Source organism: Bufo bufo, chromosome 3, assembly GCF_905171765.1.
Source record: "Bufo bufo chromosome 3, aBufBuf1.1, whole genome shotgun sequence".
NCBI lineage: Eukaryota > Metazoa > Chordata > Amphibia > Anura > Bufonidae > Bufo > Bufo bufo.
This window is the reverse complement of record NC_053391.1, coordinates 137,109,361-137,132,973: the sequence shown is the minus strand read 5'-3', so window position 1 is coordinate 137,132,973 and position 23,613 is coordinate 137,109,361. Positions and strand designations below refer to the sequence as shown.

Here is a 23,613-nt window from a genome sequence, read left to right as displayed (position 1 = left end):
CGATGTGCGTTCCGCATTTTGCGGACAGCACATCGCCGGCACTTAATAGAAAATGCCTATTCTTGTCCACTATTGCGGACAAGAATAGGACATGTTCTATTTTTTTCGGGAACGGAATTGCGGACCCGGAAGTGCGCATTCGCAATTCCGGATCAGGACAGCACATCGTGCTGCCCCATAGAAATGAATGTGTCCGCAATTCCGTTCCGCAAAATGCGGAACGAAATTGCGGACGTGTGAATGGACCCTCAATGGTGAGGGCTGACTGCCCGACTCTCCTGTATCTCTCCACGGCATGCCGGGGATATAGAGCACAGAGGAGTTGTCGGCGCTCAGCACTGACCATATATAAATCAGGGAGAATATAAAGACAGTTACATAGATGTTTGTATGAGGGAGGCGGTGAGGTTAGAGACAGGCTGGCTCCACATCTAAGGGTCCATTCACACGTCCGTAGTGCATTGTTGATCCACAATACACCCGGCCGTCACCCCCATAGAAATGTCTATTCTTGTCCACAATTGCGGACAAAAATAGGACATGTTCTATTTTCTTCGGGAGCCGCGGACCGGAAGATCTACGGAAATGGCGCGATACAGAAATGCGGATGCGGGGAGCACATAGTGTGCTCTCCGCATCCATTCTGTCCCCATTGAGAATGAATGGGTCCGCACCCGTTCCGCAATTTGCGGAACGGATGCGGACCCATTATTACAGACGTGTGAATGGAGCCTAATAATGAGCCAGGAGCGTCTTTAGTACTGTACTAAACATTACAACCGGTTTCCTTAGCAAAGCTCATTTAGAGAACATTGCAAAGGGACAAATTCCGACAAAATCACCTAATAAAATATATTACAAAAATACTCTTAATCACTTCCTCTACACATTAATGGGCATCTATCAGGTGATTTGTACCTATGAAAATGGCTGATCTGTTGCATGTGCACTTGACAGCTGAAGTAATCTGTGTTAGACCAGTGTTCATATGTGCCCGTACAGAAGAGAACTGCCGACGAGCCTCTTTGCCTCATGCAACAGGTCAGCCAGTAGGTACAAGTCTGCCGACAAATGACCTTAAAAAAATAAATAAAAATGAAGTATCAGTTTTAAAGATCTATAGTGATCTATCAAGTATGATAGTGCACATAGGAAGGATTAACAAAGAAAAAAGTTAAAATTAAGTATAATGATGGGTCTGTGGTTTCTAATACCCAGATGAAAAATTCTTAATAGTAGATGGAGGAAAATATTGCAGTGAGTCTTTCCTACCTGCAGCAGGAGTCGTTAGTTGCATAACTGTGGTCTTTGGCTCTCGTCTCTCCAGAGGTAACTCCAATGGAATTCTCTGGGGTCGGGCTTCCACTTTAACATTATACATGGTGTTAGGCCTCAAGCTGCTAAAGGTGTACCAATAAGTTCCTGCTTTGGCCAAGCTACAGCTTTCCTCATTGAGATACAAGGCATGTGAATAGTTGCTGTTACATGGCTGCCACGTAATTTCGGCAGATGTTGCGGAAAGGCTGCGAACGCGTAGTTGTGTTGGAGCAAGTGAGTAACCATGGCCAACCAACAAAGTGCAACGCATGCGATCTGAGCAGCCGCTGTCTGTCATGCTCTGTACAGAAATGCGATAAGTACGAGTTTTCAGCTCAAGTTTTTCGATCAAGGCTTTAGTTTGTCCACCACAGCGAACATTTTGTCGAAGTTCATTGTCTACATAAATATTGTAACTTAGGATATTTCCACTGCCGGCTGCTACAAGAGGAGGTTCCCATCCAACCACTATACTACGAGCAAGCTGCTTAATGAGGGACAGCTTTCGAGGGTAAGGCACAGCTGAGACATCTCTAGCTCCCTCACTATTTCCTTGCATTGGCAATGGACTGAGGCTGCTTCCATCATCGTCTTCTTCACTTCTCTCCATACTGCTTCCACTCAAAAAGCTAATGTCCTGTCCAGAGCTCTGTGACAGCTCATTGGTTTCAGCTGGGTGAAAGGCGATCAAGTCGTCATCAGAGACACGTTCCACAAAGTTTGAAGGAACAAGTCCACGCCTTCCATCCATTAATTCCCCTGTTAAGACAAGTTAAAAATAAGAATAAGGACTGAATATTTCACATGAAATCTACAGGCCATATAAGTTTCACCTAAATTGGAGAAAACCATTAGGTCACCTGCACACGTTGCAGAATACGTGAGTTTTTTTCGTGTGGAAAAAACGCAGCGTAGTACAGTACCAGCAAAGCGTATGAGATTACAGAAATCTCATGTATACTGTACTTTGCAGATTTTTTTCTGCGTGGAAATCACCCTGCCGCCTGGATTTCCAAATCCACAGCATGTTAATCATGTTTGCGGTTTTAGCTGCGGATTTACTCTTTTTCTAATGAAGGGTGAGATCTGCGGCAAAACTGCACGAAATCCGCACCAAACACCACTGTTAGAATTGCAGATTGTGATGCGTATATGGTGCGAAGATTCACACAAATCTGCACAGAAATTCATGCAGATCTTATGTGTTCACCCGCATGTTGCGTGCAGGCAGCCTTACATCCTATGGAGGCTTTTTCTGCTGCAACGCGTGGTGGTAGTCTAAATGAGTGAGAAATCAGATCTGCTTATTTCTTACATGGTGCTGTGGTAGGAAACACACTGGAATGACGGCTACTCGGGGAGGAAGTTACCAACTAGAGAACTCTTTATTAGCTCAATATGCCCTATGAATGGACATGCAGAAGGGGATGGAGAAGTACTTACTACTTACAGCATATCGGAGTATTTATACTACAAGTACATCACGGAACAACCAAGTTCATTTTCAGCTTGCGGTTTAATTTTAGATTACCTACCTTCATAAAATCCATCATCATCCATGTCCCCATAGATGTAAATATATTCCCCTGCTGTGAGGGGGAGTTCTGCTTCAGGATTTTCATTGGGACCATCAAAGGGATTGTAGCTGTATGTAATTGTGAAACATCATGATTTCTTACAAAAAATACAAAATCACATGTATGAGATTAACAATTCTTGAATGCAAGATAATATTACCTGTATCGTGCAAGAAAAACTTGCAATTTAGCACTGGATCGGGTTTCCGGTTCAGGAATTAATGAAACACTGTCTGCTTCCAGGTCTTCCATTTCACTGGCAGTGTCAACCTATGAAATATCGAGAACAGCGTGAAGGTTGACGAATGTAGATAATACAAAGCCTCTTACAAATACATGTGAATTATAAAGAGATTTTTATGAATATAACTTAATGACAGATATACAAGGCATTAATAACACCAAGCATTGTGTTAGTAACATGAGAGATGGGACCAACTTCTTCCTTACTTCTGGGGTGAGACAAGACTTGGAACTATCATGTGTGGATTCTGATTTCGATGGGGTGCGCGGAGCTTCAAGCTTTCGTTTTCCTTTGGCAACTGCTTGATTCGGGGCCTCAGCATTGCCGACATCGTGGCTTGGTTCTGGTGCTTCAGGCAGTTCTTTCTCTTTATCATCCTCAATCTTTTCATCCACTGTCGAGAGAACAGGGTGGTTTAAATCTGTAACCAATAATGAAATGATTAAAGCCTCATGCACATGATCGGATGTTCGGTCCGCATCTGATACGCATTTTTGGGGGATCGGATGCAGACCCATTCATTTCAATGGGGCCGCAAAAGATGCAGACAGCACACAGTGTCTTTTCCACAGCCCCGCAAAAGAGGCAGAACATTTCCTTATTATTGTCCATTTTGTGGACAAGGATAGGACATGCACTTGGCCGGTATGCGTGTTTTGTGGATCAGCGTCAATGGATTCAGTTGTGGGCATGAGGCCGAATCCTATGACACCAAGTCTTTAGGTGCTGCCACACGTTCAGGTTTTTTTAAAGCTCCAGAGGTGATCATAAAAGGAGAGAAAGTATTAAGTACAGATATGACTTCTCTTTTGTGAATCCACTCCTGGTCTTGGCTCGAAAAATGGCAAAAAAAATAATAATAAAACGTGAATGTGTGGCAGCACCCTTCCCTGAGGACTAATAGTTTAAAACATGACTGTATACCTACACTTCTCTGCTATCCTCTAAAATTATAATCAAGTTGATTAAACCCCAGTTTTACTGGAGACATCAAGGAAGAATTTATTTAAAGTGCAATAAACAAGTACCACATTTCTTGTATTTTTATTTGCCACATTTAATGGTTTCAGATTATCAAGCAAGATTTAAAAAGTAAAAACAACCTTAACAACCACAAAATCCAGTTTTTTTAAATGATAGAAAAAAACCCCCGAAAAAACAAACAAACCTGCAAACACATTTTCCCCCCCAAAGTAAATATGGGCATCATTTATCAAAACTGCTCAAAACAACTAATCAGAGCTCAGCTTTCATTTTACTAGAGCACGTTAGGAAGTGAAAGGTGAGCCCTGATTGGTTATTGGCATATGTATGAAACCATCCTCAGAGTGCCTTTACAGCAAGAAAGTTATTTTTTACCTGTGTGGCTTGTACTGGTAAAATATGATGAGACCACAAGTTTCACCAGTTCAAGCTGCATGGCCGCAAATTACGGGAAAAACAACAGTTCTTTGATGTGGCAAACTACTGCTAGTAGGTACCCTTAGTTACTCTGTCAACCAATTAACCTAGTTTGAAGGAGTTGTCCGACCGAATAGTCCCAGTTAAAAAATAAAAATAAAAGCCACCCACCTGCAGTAAAGTGACATTCTAGCACATATGACCACTGAGGCCTGTGGCTGGTCACAGGGACGGGAAGTGGCAGGGAACATGCAGTTGTCAGATTCTAATTCAGACAACTGCTTTAATTGATAACTGGGTCCAATTAGTCTCACATTTGCTAATAATACCTTGATAAACCCAAGCCTTTTTAGACAAGTTCGGTGGATTTTTTTGAAATACATAAGTCAACACTCTCGGTGGTAGTGTGGCGGTGCTTTGCTACTTCAGGTAGCTCCAGCAAATTCTAGCGATATCCAAAGTGGAGTAGTTACCCTTTCTGTCAGTATTTTTTATGCTCTGCACCACTTCTGGTACATGTGAAAGTACTTTTACAAACACTCTGGCCCACATTTACTATTATGCCTTAATTTTGGCAAAACCAGACCAAACTTCCACACATTTATGATGCATCTCATGTTCATGAAGTAAGCAAGCCACAAAGAAAGAATTATCCACTGCATGCCACCTGCTGACGAGGCTTCGCGGGAAATGGGCGCGGTTTAAGATACACTACTTCACGCTAAAATGTTGGCACAAATTCTGACGCAAAGTGCGCCAACCAATAGGTTTCATAAACTTAGACAAGTGTCTAGCCTTGCACCAAATTTATCATCCAGCCGGAGGCCCTGTGATAAATTTTCAGAAATTGGCAGACCTTTAGACTTATAGAAAAAGACGTCCATTTCTCCAGCACTTCAATAAAACATACCCCTTCAATTAAAAACCTCATGTACAGTGGCATCGTGTTTCGGACAGAACATATGTCCAGTCCTTAGTCATGACACATGCCACAACTAAGGACTAGAGATATCTTCTGTCCGAAAAACGTTGGAAACTGATTTTACAAGATGTTTTGAATTAATCTTCAATAACAGGGATTATTTTCTCAAAGTACTGGAGAAATGGATATCTTTTTTACGTGTTTATTCGAAGCCTGCATCTGATCCAGATTTTCATCCAAGCACTCAAGCTTCAGCTAGAGAAGAAAGAAACAAGGGTGAGCTAAAGACCCCGACTGTTTTACTTTGCAGGTCTTTAGACTCCCTAAGTTTACACTGTCAACATATTAGATCGGATGAGTAAATCTTCCCCTCTGAGTATCAAATCTAAAGTATTCAGCAACACTCATACTACCGGTAGCTGTTGAATCATGCCTGGCCATTTTATTTTGACTGTACATAGTTGTGAGCATGTTCATACAATCTCACAATATGTTAATCCAAAGACCCCCCCCCCCCCCCCCAAAAAAAAACCCCCAAAAACATATTTTTACTGCTAAAAGCAACTTGATTGGATTTTTATGATGGCCAGAGGAGCAGCTGGTTATCGGGAAGGGAGCTTTCATTCCGGACAACTGGCTGCTCATTCTGTGGGGGTGAAGCGCTGCATTTACCTACAGCTACGTAGTATGAAGACAAGCAATAGCTGCTGCAATCACTTGTCCCCATACAACTGCATTGTTTCTGGGCAGCAGATCACTGTTTACACGGTTCAATCGGCTGCCCAGAAATTATAATTTACTGTGATAGATGGGATCACATAGATTTCAGAATTAGTCCATGGAATTTTTAATAGTAGTAAATAAAAGCAGTAGCAATACAATCAATACACATGCAGATACTGAATAAAAAGCCCTAGAAAAAAATGTATTTCAAAAGGACATCCTTTATGTAAAACATAAAATATATATAAAATAAATAAAATTAAAGATTGCTTCTTCCTTTCTATAATGAAGTACAGGATGTAATCCAAAACGTCAAAGAGTGCAGAGGACTGTAAAGGTGGAATGCACTCTGACATTTTGGATTCCATCCTGTACTTTTTATTCAGTATCTGCATGTGTATTGATTGTATTGCTACTGCTTTTATTTACTACTATTAAAAATTCCATTGACTAATTCTGAAATCTATGTGATCCCATCTATGTGTGCCCATCCATCTTCATCATTTTCTTCTACTTGGTGAATAGGGCGTAGCACTAGTTTGGAGCACATATACATCATCAGTTAGAAGGTGAGCCGCCCTTTATTACCTCTTTCATTATAATTTACTGGCCTTTAAGAACTACTGTTTCACCCGATGAACAAGCTTTTCTGGTGACCGACGGGCAGATTAAAGCGAATGTTCGTCCCTAATGATCTGCCCGACAAACAGGCTGTGTAAACCCGCCTTTCCCTGGATTTAAATGGAGAAATGTTTCAATTCCATATGTATCCTCTCTAAAATAAATGTATCTCACAAAAATACAATATATTATGTGTAATGTTTTAAAGTGTGAGAAAATACTGTCTGTGTGATGGCTGCATCCCCCAGACCAACTGCGGCTTGGCTGACAAAATCATAGTGCTTTATGATGCTGTGAGCTGAGCCTGACCATGGATTTACTGTCCCATACTTGGACAGACTATTACCTGGACCACGCACTTTCACGTGGAAGTGGCCTAAGTGTTCCATGACAGACAGCAAATACATAGGGAAAAGGCTTTAATCATAGCTCTATGCAATAACACCAGTATGTGCAGAAGACAATTATTTTCCAGATTTCACATGATAGACATAAATCATTGAATAAAGTGACTTATTATAAATTTTTTCCATTTATTCACTCAAATGTGCAGTATTCATGCATAACATTATTCACATTGGTGATGCATGCTATACTGCGTGAAAATTATCACTTGGTGCACTTTTCGTGTACAAAAGACAAAAATAAAGAAATCTGCCTTATACCCAAAACCAATTATAAACCCACACCAACACCAAGTGGTATTTACAGAAACATGTTCTTGGTTTCAGTACCCTCCACTGAGAGATAAATAATGCTTGCACTGCTGCCTTCCAGGCTAATGTCTACCCAACTGATCACATCCCAGGAGGAGAACTCATCTAGAAGAAAGGATAGGGCATTAGCAGCTAGGATAACTTCTCAAACCAATAATAACGGCACAAATCACACATTTTTCAGTAAAGTTGGGATTTGTCTGTTAGGTCACAAGGTAGTCACGACCAAAACGCCAGCAGATTTGTCTTTCTGGTGACAGTTGTGTTGGATGCCATAACATGACTTCACAGATAATCATTAGATGCAGTATTGCTACCCAACATTGTAATCTTCATGCTGCATTACCAAAGTCATTGTCAATAAAGTCCAATTAAAAGGATCCAATTAAAAATTTAGTCTTTAATATCCAAGGGTAAAAACTCCAGTTTGAGTCACAATATAATCTTAAAAGGGTTTCTGAGATTTAAATACTGATGTCCTATTCTCTAGATAGGTCATTAGTATCTGATCGGTGGGGGTCTGACACTCGGGGTCTCCGACGATCAGCTGTTTAAGAAGGCACTGGCAGTCCTATGAGCAACGTGGCCTTCTCCGTGCTTTACCAAGCACAGTGCCTTACATTGTATAGCGGCCGTGCTTGGCATCGCAGTTTAGCCCCATTCACTTCAATGGGGCTGAGCTGTGCCTAGGCCACGTGACTTAGGAAAGCTGAGAGCGGCGCTGCCTTCTCAAACAGCTGATCGGCACAGGTCCTGGGTGTCGGACCCTCACCTATCAGATACTGATGACATATCCAAAGGATAGGTCATCAGTATTTAGGTCTTGGAAAACCTTTTTAACAGTTTACATGTTTCAGATTAAAACAATCTTTAATCACAGCTACATCGTACTACTTTATGACCAAAGTCATCATGTAGCTGTGGCCTAAGGGCTCTGTTCACATTAGGCTACTTTCACACTTGCGTTTTGTGCGGATCAGTCATGGACAGATCAGTTCACATAATACAACCGTCTGCATCTGTTCAAAACGGATGCGTTTGTATTACCTTTAACATAGCCAAGACGGATCAGTCTTGAACACCATTGAAAGTCAATGGAAGACGGATCCGTTTTCTATTGTGCCAGATTGTGTCATAGACTTACATTGTGTGCCAGGACGGATCCGTTTGGCTCAGTTTCATCAGACGGACATTAAAACGCTGCAAGCAGCGTTTTGGTGTCCGTCTCCAAAGAGGAATGAACTGATGCAAAGTGATGCGTTCTTAACGGATCCTTTTCCATTCAGAATGCATTAGAATGCAAAATGATCAGTTTTGGACCGCTTGTGAGAGCCCTGAACGTATCTCACAAAACGGAAAGCCAAAACGCGAATGTGAAAGTAGACTTACTACCATGACAGGTATGAAAGATATCTTAAAATCCTGATTGATGCCATTTACTTGTAATGAGTTCAGTCAGGTTTCCGTCAGGGTTCTGGTGTTTTAGACACCATAAACCTCAATACAGACTATGCTATTCTTGCCATGAAAACACCAGAAAGATTACATGGTCAATCTGAAAAGAAATTAACGATCCTTAAATAAAGAGCCCAATGATCAAACACCTAACTTTAATATACCCACCTAGCAATATGTACATTACTGCAAATTATGATTTTTATTCCTATCAGATCAATAAGTAAATACAGGAGTTAATATAGGAGTCGTACTTGAATGTCAGGAGGTGTAGATACCCAATGTAAGAAACAACAGAGTAGCCGAGTGTACCATATGTGTAACACATGAATGCAGACAAGTTAGTCAATCACCTTCTCTTTCTTGCTGAGCCGGAGTGCGGCCGGGCGTAGAGCAAGACTGTGGTGGAGGCAGCTCAGAAGTCACCAAGGTAGAGGTTAAAAGATCAATGTTCCCAGTTTGTAGGCGAAATCTCCCCAGCTCTTGAGATAGGAGGCTGAACTGCTCTGTCTGACTACGACATTTCTCTTCTAAAAGCTTCACATTAGACTGGAAGAAAAGTTAAAATGACAATGAAAGGCGATGTCCAGATATACACTCCCAACCTGTCATCGGGAGTCAAAGATGCAGCTGTATGCTGGTTTTACAGCTTCTGAGGCAACCATTTAATGCCAGGTGGGTATCGAAGCACTGGTCCTATCTTAATAAATGAGGCCTGTGCACGATACTCACTGGGCACTGGATAGCTGGCACCTGTACCATCCAGCATTGCAGTTCAGGTGAGAGAATATGCCTGGGTTTAAAAATAGGTTAAGTACTCTTTGTAAAGTAGGGCTTTATAAGGGTTGGTTCACATTGAGTTTTTTAGGTAGATTTTCTTGCAGGTTTTTCCGCCAAAGCCAGAAGTGGATTCAAAAGGAATTGGAAACATAAAGGATGGACTTGTACTTCTCCTTCCTCCTGGATCCACTTCTGGCTTTGGCAGAAAAACCTGCAGAAAATCTGCTCAAAACCCTCTCTAAAAAAACTCCATGTGAACCTACCCTAAAGCTGGAATTGCACATGCAGTTTTTGGAGCCAAATCCAGATGGCATTCAGATATCACGTATAAAGGAAATACTTCTATATCTTCTCTCTTCAAATTGGCATAAAATCTGCATTAAAAACTGAACCAAAAACTGCATTGAAAACGTGTGATTCAAACATAACCAACTGTTTATTTGAGCCAAAGGCAAAAGTGGATTGGGAGGGAAGGACTTGTAGTTCTCAAATCCGCCCGATCCACTTCTGGCGTTGGCTCAAAACTCCATAAAAAGCTGTGTGACACAATGTTTTGAGGGTGGAGGGACTTTAATGAACATGAGCTGTACACTAATAGCCTTATTTCACCATACCTGTAAAGTATCCAAAGTGTTCTATGCATGGAAATCAGAAGAAAATGTGTTAAGTATCCTGATAATAGTAAAATCTTCGGAATAATTTTATTACACATACCCAGATAGCAGAAACATGTTCTAGAGAATTTCTAGTTTATTACATATCATAAAAGAAAATTCTGCTAATTAAAGGGTAATGTCGGGAGTTTAATACTGATGGCTAGTCTCAGAATAAGGCCTCATTCACACATACAAGGATTTTCACGAACCACGGTTGTTATGACGCCGTGGCGCTTCGTGCCGCCGCCGCCTTACAGTAATACACTCGTATGATCTGCATGAGTGCATCACCATACAGCGGTGGCAGCACGAAGTGCACGGCGTCATAGCAACCAATACCGCCCAGCAGGACGGCAGGCTGGGTTTTCACGGACCGTGGTCCGTGAAAATCCACGTATGTGTAAATGAGTCCTTAGTCATTAATATTTGATCGGTGGGAGACTGACAACAGACACCCCTGTCGATCAGAAGTTGCAGTCTCTGGTGCCTGCTGCAGCCTCCTCTCAGCATACCAAGCACAGGGCTGTACAAGGTATAGTAGCTATGCTTAGCGTTGCAGCCCAGGCCCATTAATTTTAATGGGGCTCACCTGCACATATGCCATGTGACCGTTGAACTTTACGTCACTGGCCTAGAAAAAGGGCCGCAGCGCTCACCGAAGCCTCTTCAAACAGCTGATCGTCGAGGGTGCTGGGAGTTGGAACCCCACTGATCAGATATTAATGACCTATGCTGAGGATAGGTCATCAATATCAGAATGTCAGAAACCCCTTTAATATATATTTGATTTTTTTTTAACACAAGAAAGACACTACCTCCAGAAGCTGAACTGCTCCTTCATGTTCTTTTTTAGCTTCAACCTGGGCCTGGAGTAAGAAAATAAAACATATTATTTGAGTTACATGGCCTTAAATACATGTGCCACATATGCATAGAAAGCATCTCTCCTCTGCCAGTCACTCTCTGCGGCTTTGCAAGAATGCTGCGTTATTAAAAAAAAAAAAAAAAAAAAAACGCCAGAGACCCAAAAATGCCACCTGCTTAACAAAAACGCCAGCAGCAAAAAGCACTTGTGTGCTCAGCATTTTGTTTTTCCAATAGACTGGCTATAGCGATCCCTCGTCTCTGTACAGATTCACGATCTGCTGCCCAGAAACTATGGTCGGTGGTGCCTGCATGAACGACAGGATCACCCGATGAACAAGCGTTTTTCTTGTTGATTGGGTGATTGGGGGCACATTTACATTGGTAGACTGTCAGGCCGATTATTGGCTCGTGTAAATGCACCTTTAAATGATTATATTTTAGTCAAACCCGCTGACTGGTTAGAATGAATATGAAGTAATATATATATATTGAAATTGAATTTGCATAGAATGATGCAAGTGAACTTATGGTATACAATTTCACACTTTTGAAGAGTTAATATAAAATGAAAGTAACCCACCTGCTGAAGACGCTTTACTTCCTCCTGCCTTTTCTGCAGAGCTAGTAATGCATCTTCATGATCTTTCTCCAGCTGTTGCCTTCTCTCCACCACATCTCGCATGTGCTAGAAGAACAAGCAAAGCTAACAAATCAGTGATCCCCCTGCAGTGAACACATGACAAGATTCCCCATTGATCAAAGTCTCCCCAATCACCCCATGACAACTACTTAATGTGTATGGCCGGCATACTCTGCTTTTAGGGTCCATTCACACGTCCGTGGTGTATTGCGGATCCGCAATACACCCGGCCGGCACCCCCATAGAACTGCTTATTCTTGTCCGCAATTGCGGACAAGAATAGGACATGTTCTATTTTTTTGCGGAGCTGTGGCCCGGAAGTTCGGGGCCACGCTCCGGAAATGCGGAGAGCACATAGTGTGCTCTCCGCATCTCTTCTGGCCCCATAGAGAATGAATGGGTCCGCACCCGTTCCAGATATTGCAGAACGGATGCAGACTCATGTGCGAACGTGTGAATGGACCCTTAAACTATTGGTTCTTAAACATTTGATTAATGTTAGCTGAACCCACCGATTTTGGTGGGACAAGCTGAACACCTACTTTGGTAGCATACCATCCCTCAGTATATATAGTTCAATCATCTTGATGATGTTCTAAAATGCAGTATTCGATCCTCATATTTCTTCTTTTATCGTACATCCCCTTTCCAAATCATTACTATCAATTATGGTGTATTAATATATTATAAATTAGTTTTGGGAACTTGAATGCCTTGCATTGATCTTGACATGGTTATAAAGTAGATTGGATGCAATATATGATTGATAACGTACGCCATCTTCATCTAAATCATTATCCAACATCTGGACCAAAAATACCTGAATATTTGTGTATGAGAAATTATAAATACCAATGTTTTATAGTAAAAGATCAAGCTTGGGGGGCATGGCCTGAGTGCAAGAAGGACGGACGTGTCTAACCGAGCTCCGTCACTGTAGCCCTAACTTTGCAGTTATCCTGAACTTACCAACCACAATCATATCATGCACGGAGGAGAGAAGACCGGGACGTTCCCGCAGAATCGGGATGGCACATAACAAGGTGCTGTCGGCGGCTGAGAAACTCAGAGAGTTTGCCCAGTCTGATTCCCAAGATGGCGCTGGTCCTGGGCCGCGTGCGCATGCCGCGACATCCAGGAGTGTTTCTCCTGCTCCTAGTGAGGATAACGAACCAGACACCGAGCCCTCCCTTAAACAGGTGACCGACCAACTACTCCAGGCGATAGCTACCTGCTGCTCCTCTCTTTCAGGGAAGATGGAGGAGGTAAAGATTGATATCTGTCTCCTGAGACACGACATGCAAAACCGTATTGCGGAGGTGGAAAACCGTGTGTCTACGGTGGAAGACCAGTGGAACCAACTACCAGCTCGCTTGGCTGATTTGGAAAAGAAAGTGGATTATTGGCAGCAAAAGTGCGACGATTATGAAAATTGCACACATCGCAACAACCTGCGTATAGTGGGACTGCCTGAGCGTGCAGAGGGTAATAACCCGTGTGATTTCGTGTCAACATGGCTGCGAGCCACCTTCCCTGATGCCGCCTTCTCTTCTGCCTTTATTGTCGAGAGAGCGCACCGGGTACCGGCCAAACCGATGCCTCCTGGAGCGCCACCGCGGCCATTATTGGCGCGACTACTGACGTCTGCAGACAGAGACCTCATTCTACAGCTGGCCCGTCGCTTTGAAAATGCGAATATCATGCTCTTCCCGGGTTTTCTCCGCAGAGCTTCAGAAGCGCAGAGTGACATTCACAGTGATTAAGAGACGTCTTCGGGACTTGAACCTTCCATACTCCATGGCCTACCCAGCCAGGCTACGAGTAGTAGACTGAGAGTCCATTAAGTTCTTCAACACTCCTGCAGAAGCTGCGGCCTGGCTGGAGGGTAAGCCGCGTCCATCGAGATCCCCGAGATGAACACTCACTGCAACCCTTAGATGTTATCACCTGTCAAGGGGTTTCTTTTCTCCGCAGGGGATTTACTGAAAATAGGTTATGCCAAATGTGGGTCTTACTTACCTTATAGTATGATGCCACCCATGTTCTGCCCTCTAACACCTGATCTTTAGTGCTCGGTGCATATCATGCACCCCATAATATTGCATTGTTGCATAATGTTGTTGTCCTGCATTAGCTGATGCAAAGCAGCATCTATGATAAGGGCAATCTGTGGTAATCCGCAGACTTACTGCTATGGAGGGGCAGAAATATGATTGTCGGTATAAAGATGAGGGGCTCCTCCCTCAGATAGGTGTATTTACATACCACAAAGTTGGGGCACAAGTTCTCTGTGGGCTACTTAAGTTAGTTACAGTGCGAAGGGTTAAGTTAACCATTAGCACACTCCGTACATTGTTGTGCCACACAAGACCTACCACTGAGTATCCCGTTGCATATCTGTGATGCCCAGGATACCTGGTGCTAGATCTGCTTTTTCAATGTCCTTTAATGAACCACTGTTAAATGTTTGGTTTTTCCTAGTTTTTAACTACCATTGCATACCTACTTGTGTACTATCATATCATGTGAAAGGTATAAAGATGTATGACCGGAGGTGGCCGTATGTAATAGAGGGTAGGGAGCGATATGCATATTCCATGATGTTACAATAGCAGACATAAGGTTGATGTCCTGGAATGTCAGGGGCCTTGGGAGTGTTAGGAAGCGTACCATGGTGTTCTCAGTGATCAGTCAGTTTAATCCTCATATCCTGTGCCTACAGGAGACCCACTTACTCCCTGACAAGACTAGGAGGTTATGTAAACCTTGGGTCCAATGGTCTCGCCACTCATGATACTCTAATCTGGCCAGGGGACTTTCTCTTAGGCTGAGTTCATACGAGCGGATGCCGTGCGTGGCATCCGCTCCGTGAAAGAGTGCCAAGACCCGATGCAGACTGCAGAGGCACGGAGCATTAACATGACTGATAATGCTCTGTGCCTCTCTGTGATCTCTTTACTACGAAATCACAGTTGTCACCGTGCCTCGGCAGTCTGCATCGGGTCTTGGCACTCTTTCACGGAGCGGATGCCACGCACGGCATCCGCTTGTGTGAACTCAGCCTTATGGTTCACAAGTCCCTAAGATGGGAGGTGGAGAAGCTACAGATAGACAATGCGGGAAGGTATATTTTTGTGGCAGCATATATTAACTGCATACTATATGTTATACTGGGGATTTATGTCCCTCCTCCTTCCTCCCTCCAAGTAATACACCAGGCGATATGTTTCGCGGCCACTTTTCCCTCAGCACGGGTTATATGTATGGGGGATTTTAACATGACCCTACACCCCCTACTGGACAGGTTTTACAGTGAGGAGCAGCCAAGAGGGAGTGCTTCATTGGAATCACCATTGTCCAAACTGATGACGGAAGTGGGGTGGGTGGTCTTATGGCGCCATAAGCACCCTGATGATCGGGCTTACTCATGTCAGTCAGCTAGCCATAACTCCTTGTCCCGCATTGACTATGTCTTTGGTGGATCCACAGTGTGTTCACTCCCTCATCAGGTGGAAGGCATATTTGAGAGGGTGCTTGAGATCTTCTATCTCCTTTATCAAACGTAACTCTGCTAAACAAGAAAAAGACCTAGCTGAGGAGTGTGCCGAGATGGAGAGGCTGTATGTTGCGGACCCAACGCCCCAGAATAGGGAGAAGTGGTTACAAATCGGGAGACGATACCTTACTTTATTACAGGAAAAAGCCCAGCGCAAAAGTTTTTTTACTAAACAATCTTATTTTGAACTAGGCAATCAGTCTAGTAAGTTGCTGGCACATAACGTTCACCAGAATCAGGCATCTCCTGCTATCCTGCATATCCGAGATGGAGAGGGCACCATAGTAGTGGAACCGGAGGCCATAGCTCACCGTCTCCGGGAGTTTTATCAAGACCTGTATGAGGCCCGAGTAGATTACACCAGGGAGGCAGTATATACCCCAAGCTCTCGCAGGAGATGGCTCAATCTCTGGAGGGCTTAATATCGGATCAGGAGATATTAGAGGCCATTAAGTCTCTGGCAAATGGGAAATCCCCTGGCCCGGATGGGCTACCCCTAGAAGTGTACTCTAGATACGCTGACCAATTGGCCCCTCCCTTATTGCAAATGTATCATGACTCTTTTTCGAAAGGTACCTTACCACCTTCATTATACGAAGCTACCATTGTGATACTCCTCAAACCAGGCAAGGATCCAGTTGATTGTGGGTCATATAGGCCCATATCACTATTAAATCTAGACTACAAGATCTTGGCTAAGATTTTGGCACAGAGGTTGAATGGGGTTATTTTAAACCTTATCCACCTGGATCAATCTGGATTCTTGCCTGGTAGGTCCACAACAGATAATATCTGTAGAGTGCAGGTTGTCACCCAAATAGGCCTTTAATGGAGGAGTCAGTGGGCCTTGGCATCTCTAGACACAGCCAAGGCCTTTGACTCAGTAGAATGGCCATACTTACTGGCCGTCCTAGAATGCTTTGGAATAGGTCCCGCATTTATTAGGTGGATATCAATTTTATATAAGCGACCTTCGGCTGGTATTCTGGTGAATGGTATGTGCTCGGCGAACTTTGATCTGGGTTGTGGATCGGATGCCCGTTGTCGCCACTATTATTTGCTTTAGCGATCAAACCTTTAGCTATCCGTATTAGATCTGATGGCCAATTTAAGGGGATATTCATAGGTAATCAAGAGGACAGAGTGGGACTATATGCGGACGACATGGTACTGTTTATGTCAGATGTGGAGTCTACGCTACCTCGCGCTACTTATCTTATTGAAACGTTTAGTCAATTTTCCGGTCTTAGGATAAATTGGTCTAAATCTGTTCTATTTCCGTTATACTCCCTACCCTCATCCTCTCTTAATACCTAGCTACCTATAGTATCTGAATTTAAGTATCTAGGGATCCATATCACCAAAGACGCGGCCTTTGGGGTGGTCTCCCATTATCCGTCCCGGGTCGAATAAACCTGATTAAGTTAATCATTCTACCTAAGTGGTTATATGTGTTAGAGCATGCACCTTTCATGGTTCCCAAAAAGATATTCCAGCGTTATAAGTCACTAATGTCTCCATTTATCTGGGGCAATAATAGGCCTAAGTTATCCATTGATGTACTGTGTCGACCTAGAGGAAATGGAGGTATGTCCTTGCCTGACATATTTATACACTGCTCAAAAAAATAAAGGGAACACAAAAATAACACATCCTAGATCTGAGTTAATTAAATATTTTTCTGAAATACTTTGTTCTTTACATAGTTGAATGTGCTGACAACAAAATCACACAAAAATAAAAAAATGGAAATCAAATTTTTCAACCCATGGAGGTCTGGATTTGGAGTCACACTCAAAATTTAAGTGGAAAAACACACTACAGGCCGATCCAACTTTGATGTAATGTCCTTAAAACAAGTCAAAATGAGGCTCAGTAGTGTGTGTGGCCTCCACGTGCCTGTATGACCTCCCTACAATGCCTGCGCATGCTCCTGATGAGGTGGCGGACGGTCTCCTGAGGGATCTCCTCCCAGACCTGGACTAAAGAAAGCATCTGCCAACTCCTGGACAGTCTGTGGTGCAACGTGACGTTGGTGGATAGAGCGAGACATGATGTCCCAGTTGTGCTCAATTGGATTCAGGTCTGGGGAACGGGCGGGCCAGTCCATAGCATCAATGCCTTCGTCTTGCAGGAACTGCTGACACACTCCAGCCACATGAGGTCTAGCATGGTCTTGCATTAGGAGGAACCCAGGGCCAACCGCACCAGCATATGGTCTCACAAGGGGTCTGAGGATCTCATCTCGGTACCTAATGGCAGTCAGGCTACCTCTGGCGTGCACATGGAGGGCTGTGCGGCCCTCCAAAGAAATGCCACCCCACACCATTACTGACCCAATGCCAAACCGGTCATGCTGGAGGATGTTGCAAGCAGCAGAACGTTCTCCACGGCGTCTCCAGACTCTGTCACGTCTGTCACATGTGCTCAGTGTGAACCTGCTTTCATCTGTGAAGAGCACAGGGCGCCAGTGGCGAATTTGCCAATCTTGGTGTTCTCTGGCAAATTCCAAATGTCCTGCACAGTGTTGGGCTGTAAGCACAACCCCCACCTGTGGACGTCGGGCCCTCATATCACCCTCATGGAGTCTGTTTCTGACCGTTTGAGCAGACACATGCACATTTGTGGCCTGCTGGAGGTCATTTTGCAGGGCTCTGGCAGTGCTCCTCCTGTTCCTCCTTGCACAAAGGTGGAGGTAGCGGTCCTGCTGCTGGGTTGTTGCCCTCCTACGGCCTGCTCCACGTCTCCTGATGTACTGGCCTGTCTCCTGGTAGCGCCTCCATGCTCTGGACACTACGCTGACAGACACAGCAAACCTTCTTGCCACAGCTCTCATTGATGTGCCATCCTGGATAAGCTGCACTACCTGAGCCACTTGTGTGGGTTGTAGACTCCGTCTCATGCTACCACTAGAGTGAAAGCACCGCCAGCATTAAAAAGTGACCAAAACATCAGCCAGGAAGCATAGGAACTGAGAAGTGGTCTGTTGTCACCACCTGCAGAACCACTCCTTTATTGGGGGTGCCTTGCTAATTGCCTATAATTTCCACCTGTTGTCTATCCCATTTGCACAACAGCATGTGAAATTGATTGTCACTCAGTGTTGCTTCCTAAGTGGACAGTTTGATTTCACAGAAGTGTGATTGACTTGGAGTTACATTGTGTTGTTTAAGTGTTCCCTTTATTTTTTTGAGCAGTGTATTATCTGGTGGGACAATTGAGACAACTACGATCATGGATCTCCTCAGAGAATGTTCTGACTAGAGCAGAAAGGCAGCTGGCTGCATTCTTGGATATCTCATCGTTGTGGCCAGTGCTGAAACAGCCAAAACTCTTTAGCCGAGCACTCTTACCCGTACACAAACTAGCCATTCAGGTGTGGGAAGCTGGCAAGAAGATGCATTCTTATATAGGACTGGCCCCTAATATACCTTTGTGGGAAAACCCTATGTTTCCCTCTCTTCATACTGGGATAGATAAGCAGTTCTGGAAGGATCATGGGATTGCCGTCCTGGGCGTCCAATGTGTTTAACACTTTTGAACAACTGAAAGAACGCCATAACCTACCTAGAACCACATTTTTTAAATATCTCCAGATGCGACATGCTATGAGCACTCACTTTAGGGATATCACAATATCAATATCTGACTACCCACTAATCGGTGTCATACGCTCCCAAGGTCCAAAGGGATTTATCTCTGCTCTCTACACTCACTTGCTGAATACCAAGATGCATAGGGCCCCCCTCCTGGTACTAGCCAAATGGGAAACTCTAATGCCGGGTATCCCAAATGAAGAAATTAGTGACCTATTGGAATCTCCGGTATTGGTTTCACCTTCTATCAATAATAAATTTATACAGCTATGTATTATTCACCAAGGTTATCTATCACCCGTCCGGCTACAAAAAATAGGCAAAATGTCACATTCTAGGTGTCATAGATGCGACGCAGAGGGGGCAACTTTCTGGCACCTTATATAGGACTGTCCGTTTATACAAACCTTTTGGTCTGATATCACAAGCTTTCTTTCTATGCTTATACACCCTCCGATAGCATTAACCCCACAAGTGTGCCTGTTTGGTATACTTGATGAAGAGATATACCCCCACCATGTCAGAATACATTGTTTCTCGCACGGAAAGCTATTGCGATTCGTTGGATGGGTGATAGACGACCTTCCCTTAACCAATGGAAAGTACTTGTGAATAACGTAGTATCCTATGAGAATATTGTATTCAAGAACCGGGGTTGCCCTCAGAAGTTCAGTAAAGTATGGGGACCCTGGTGTTCATCTATGCAAACTATGTATTCAGCTCCTAGATTTTCGGATAATCTTAACGCAATATTAAGATAAGATGACTATGTACTCATTACAAATATGTGTCCTGTCAAATATGATTGCTCTGTACATGTTTTATATACGTGAATTGTCATCTCACCTTTATTGATATTGGTATGTATATGGTACTGTTTATGTATTTGAATGTCTTATTGACCTTCATGTATACTGATGTTCTTTGAACTTTTCTGATGATTCGTTCAATAAAACGAGTTAAAAAAAAAAAAGATCATGCTTGAAATAGAGATAAATAGGACAGGCCTGGATATGTCAGGAGCCAGGTAGAGAATGTTTCTAGTCCAACTTGGTGATAGTCATGCAAATGAAAGACTCCTTTAAAAGATGCTACAGATGCCAAAGATGGACACCTTTATCATATATCTGGCTCCATAAGCTCAAGAGATAAATTAAAGGGTTTATGTTATGAATGATATAAAAAATAAAAATAAGACATCATATAGTACATCTCTTTCTAACAAAGCTAGAACCATCACTATGCCTCCCATGGATCCAGAGACCTCCTCATTCATTGATAAAATTGCTCTGCTAGATCAATTTGAGGTTGCCAGCTCAGGGAGTGTGTCCTCTCTGGGGACATGTTCTTTCTGCTGCAGCTCTCTCCCTGTAACTGCTGAAACTTCTAACTGAAGATCTGGCTGGTAAGTGCTGAAACTTAGCGTGTGACACCACCTCAGTGAGGTGGACAAGAAATAAGGAAAAGAACAAACAGCGGGTGGCGCTATACAGATACATTTTGTTGAATCGTTCAGTGGCTATCCAAAATTTTAAATATATGCAATTACAAAAGTATTTCGATTCAGATGCTGGTTTGAAAAAAGAAGAATACTTTTTGTGATGCAACTCCTTTAAGTTGCTCTCCAGTGATTACTCTTATACTGTGGTAGATTTTATATGGTTATTGTAATTACTCATTGGAAATAGGGTTGTCAGTCACGATACCAACATTTTGATACTTTAAAAAAGCATTGCGATACTATTCGATACCACCCGAAAAAAATTAAATGCCCAAAAAGCTACGTGCATTCCGCATTTTATGGAACGTCCGGCCCATAATCGAACAGTCCGATCCTATTTTTTTTTGCGGACAAGGCGACTAAAAAATGGCGAATCACACAGTTTTTTAAATTGATTTTTCTGTTACGAAGTTCACCGGCTAGGGAGCTTGGACTTTTCGGATGTGCCAATATGTAATATGTTTGTTTATTTATATATTTTATATGTAAAATTGGGAAACAGGGTGATTTATACTTAATATCTTGGCGTTTTTTTACTTTAACCTGAGGGATTAACTGCCGCTGATCCCAGCTCCCTGTCATAGAGGCAGAGTGCTGGCTATGTTATTTTGCCTCCGGCACCCGCCTCCTGTATCTGTTTTAATGGGCGAGTTATCTTCATTGGTGGAGCAGTGGCCATAGCCCTCCTCCCCTCTCTCCTGTTATTGGTGGCAGTGGCGAGGAAGTGACTGCTTCCTTCTCCCCTGTGCTGCTAAGGGAACATGGAGCACGCTGAGAGCAGCGCGTGCCATATTTTGTGATACTAGGATCGGTAAAAGGCAAAAAGTATTGATAATTCGATACCCAGTGCAACCCTAACAGGAAATATTAACTTCAATGTCAATACAAACCTTCAGCACTTGCTCTAAGTTCTCCAGCTTGCTTTGCAATCTATGAATCTCCTCAAGAGCAGAATCCCGTTGCTCAGTCACCTCAGCTAGATGTCTTTTCAAGTCAGCATTTTCAGACTCAACCTACGGAAGACAACTAACGTTCAAACATCCAGTAACAAAGAGATCATCTGCATAACTTTTCAAGAAATTGTGCTGACCTTGGCCGCCCTCTTTACTCTGATGCAGAGCCTCGAGTTTTCTTCCACAAGACATGCATTCTCTGTTTGCACCTCCTGAAGCTTGACTTCCTGTTTCCAAATAAGTAAAAACAAAAATAGATGAAATTAGGCAGCGCCTGAGGTCTAACGGCAAAATCTCTTATTGTACCTTGCTGTGTGTTCATTCTGAGTTTAGAAGTTCAGTGGGTGGTCCTAAAGGCGCATTTAGATGCTGCGAGGATCAGCCGATTGCCAAGAAGGAAGCGTTCCTTTACGACAATCAGCTGCTTGTTAGTGGGGGTGAAGAGCAGCATTTACACGCAGATCTCACCTCCACAGTTTGAGGATGAGCTATGGCTGCTGCAACTGCTCGTCCCCATACAAGACCATTGTTCCTGGGCAGCAGAATGCTGTGTAGACACCACGATCTACTGCCCAGGAATGATGATGGAGGTGTCCACACCTCAGATCATTTTACTCAATGAACAAATGTTTTGCTTGTTGATTGGGTGATCTGCAGCACCTTCAGACAGGCAGATAGATTATCAGGAACGAGTGTTTGTAGAAGCATTCCTACCCAAACATTGGGCCATGTAAATCCAGCTTAACAGTTGTCTCTCAATGCACACTACTATAGGGAGGGCTGTCAATCAATGAATAGAAAGAACCGCCCTCTGGACTCCTGAGTTCCAGAACAAGTGGAGGTTTAAAAGAATACAATACAAGTTTTACTGAATCTTGTCCCATAAAACTATACATATATCAGGCTACTCAGCTCCTCCTGCTCTACAACAAGATGTCTGAGGATTGCACTGAATTGCATGGTGACAGGTTCCCTTTAATGTTATCACTGGTTTAGTCAATATACAGTTTCAAATAATGTAGGACATTGGGATAACATCACATAATCTTTATCAGAACGTCTCTACCTGTTCTGGTAATAAAACCGCTCCGCAGACACACCTTACTGTAATTAAATATTTACTTTCATGTCTAGATTTATTACTAGGTTGACAGCGGTGAATTACAGACATCTGAGAAAAAGGAATAAAAATCTGGCTGCTGCACAACGGAAAAGAAAAAAGGAGAAAATCTGTCACGCTCATAACAACATCAGCCATATGAATATTAAAGTGTTTATCTGTAAAATAGAAGAAGACTGAGTATATAGTTCCAATAATTAAGAAAAAAAAAGATCAAAGTCATGGACTCGTTCACTACTTTTAGTATCATTTGGGAGAAGTACATCTGTTAGGATTAAAGTGTGATGAGCATATATCGCCATTTACAATGCTTTTTAAAAAAAATATATATCCTTATTAAGATATCAGCTAAATGAGATTTAAAGGGGTTATCCAGAAATTTGATATTGATGGCCTATCCTCAGGTCATCAATATCGGATCAGTGGGGGTCTGACTCCGGGGATCCCCACCGATCAGTTGTTTGAAGAGTCCACTGCACTCAAGGAAGCTTCGGTGAGTGCTGCAGTCTCTTCACTCGACTGCACTTTGTATTGCAGTTCAGCCCCATTCACGTGACTGGGACTTCGCCACGTGGCTGATGCAAGGTGACGTCACTGGCCTAGGAAGAGGCCTAAACATTCACCGAGTGTGATTGGCGGGTCGGACACCTGCCGATCTGATATTAATTACCTATTCCGAGGATAGGTTATCAATATTACATTTTTTAAGGCCCAAGTAATATAATAAAGTAATTTCTTGCATGTTATGAATCAATTATCATAAAATCAGTGACAAGAAATAAATAAGAGGAGCAGCACAATGGTCCAGTTTGCCTCTTTTTTCCAAAATATGAGACGACCAAGGACAGTTTGACATTTATTCTGCCACTATCATGTCTTCCTGACCTTAAGACTGTTCCTAAGCATAGGCCATCAGTTTTAAAGTCCTGGATAAACCCTTTAATTCCTCTGCCAATGAACCATTAGGG

General features: G+C 43.0%; 1 protein-coding gene across 1 annotated transcript in view; it reads right to left on the bottom strand.

Annotated features, from left to right (window-relative positions):
- Window positions 1-23,613, bottom strand: part of TSPOAP1 (TSPO associated protein 1) — a 112,404-nt gene that overhangs the window by 56,804 nt on the left and 31,987 nt on the right. The window contains exons 5-13 of the mRNA XM_040422146.1: window positions 21,663-21,752; window positions 21,463-21,585; window positions 11,860-11,964; window positions 11,228-11,278; window positions 9,330-9,525; window positions 3,345-3,559; window positions 3,055-3,164; window positions 2,853-2,962; window positions 1,273-2,076 (exon numbers count right to left, since the gene is read on the bottom strand). Coding sequence (XP_040278080.1) covers window positions 1,273-2,076; window positions 2,853-2,962; window positions 3,055-3,164; window positions 3,345-3,559; window positions 9,330-9,525; window positions 11,228-11,278; window positions 11,860-11,964; window positions 21,463-21,585; window positions 21,663-21,752 — 1,804 coding nt within the window. The remainder of the gene's footprint in view (window positions 1-1,272; window positions 2,077-2,852; window positions 2,963-3,054; window positions 3,165-3,344; window positions 3,560-9,329; window positions 9,526-11,227; window positions 11,279-11,859; window positions 11,965-21,462; window positions 21,586-21,662; window positions 21,753-23,613) is intronic.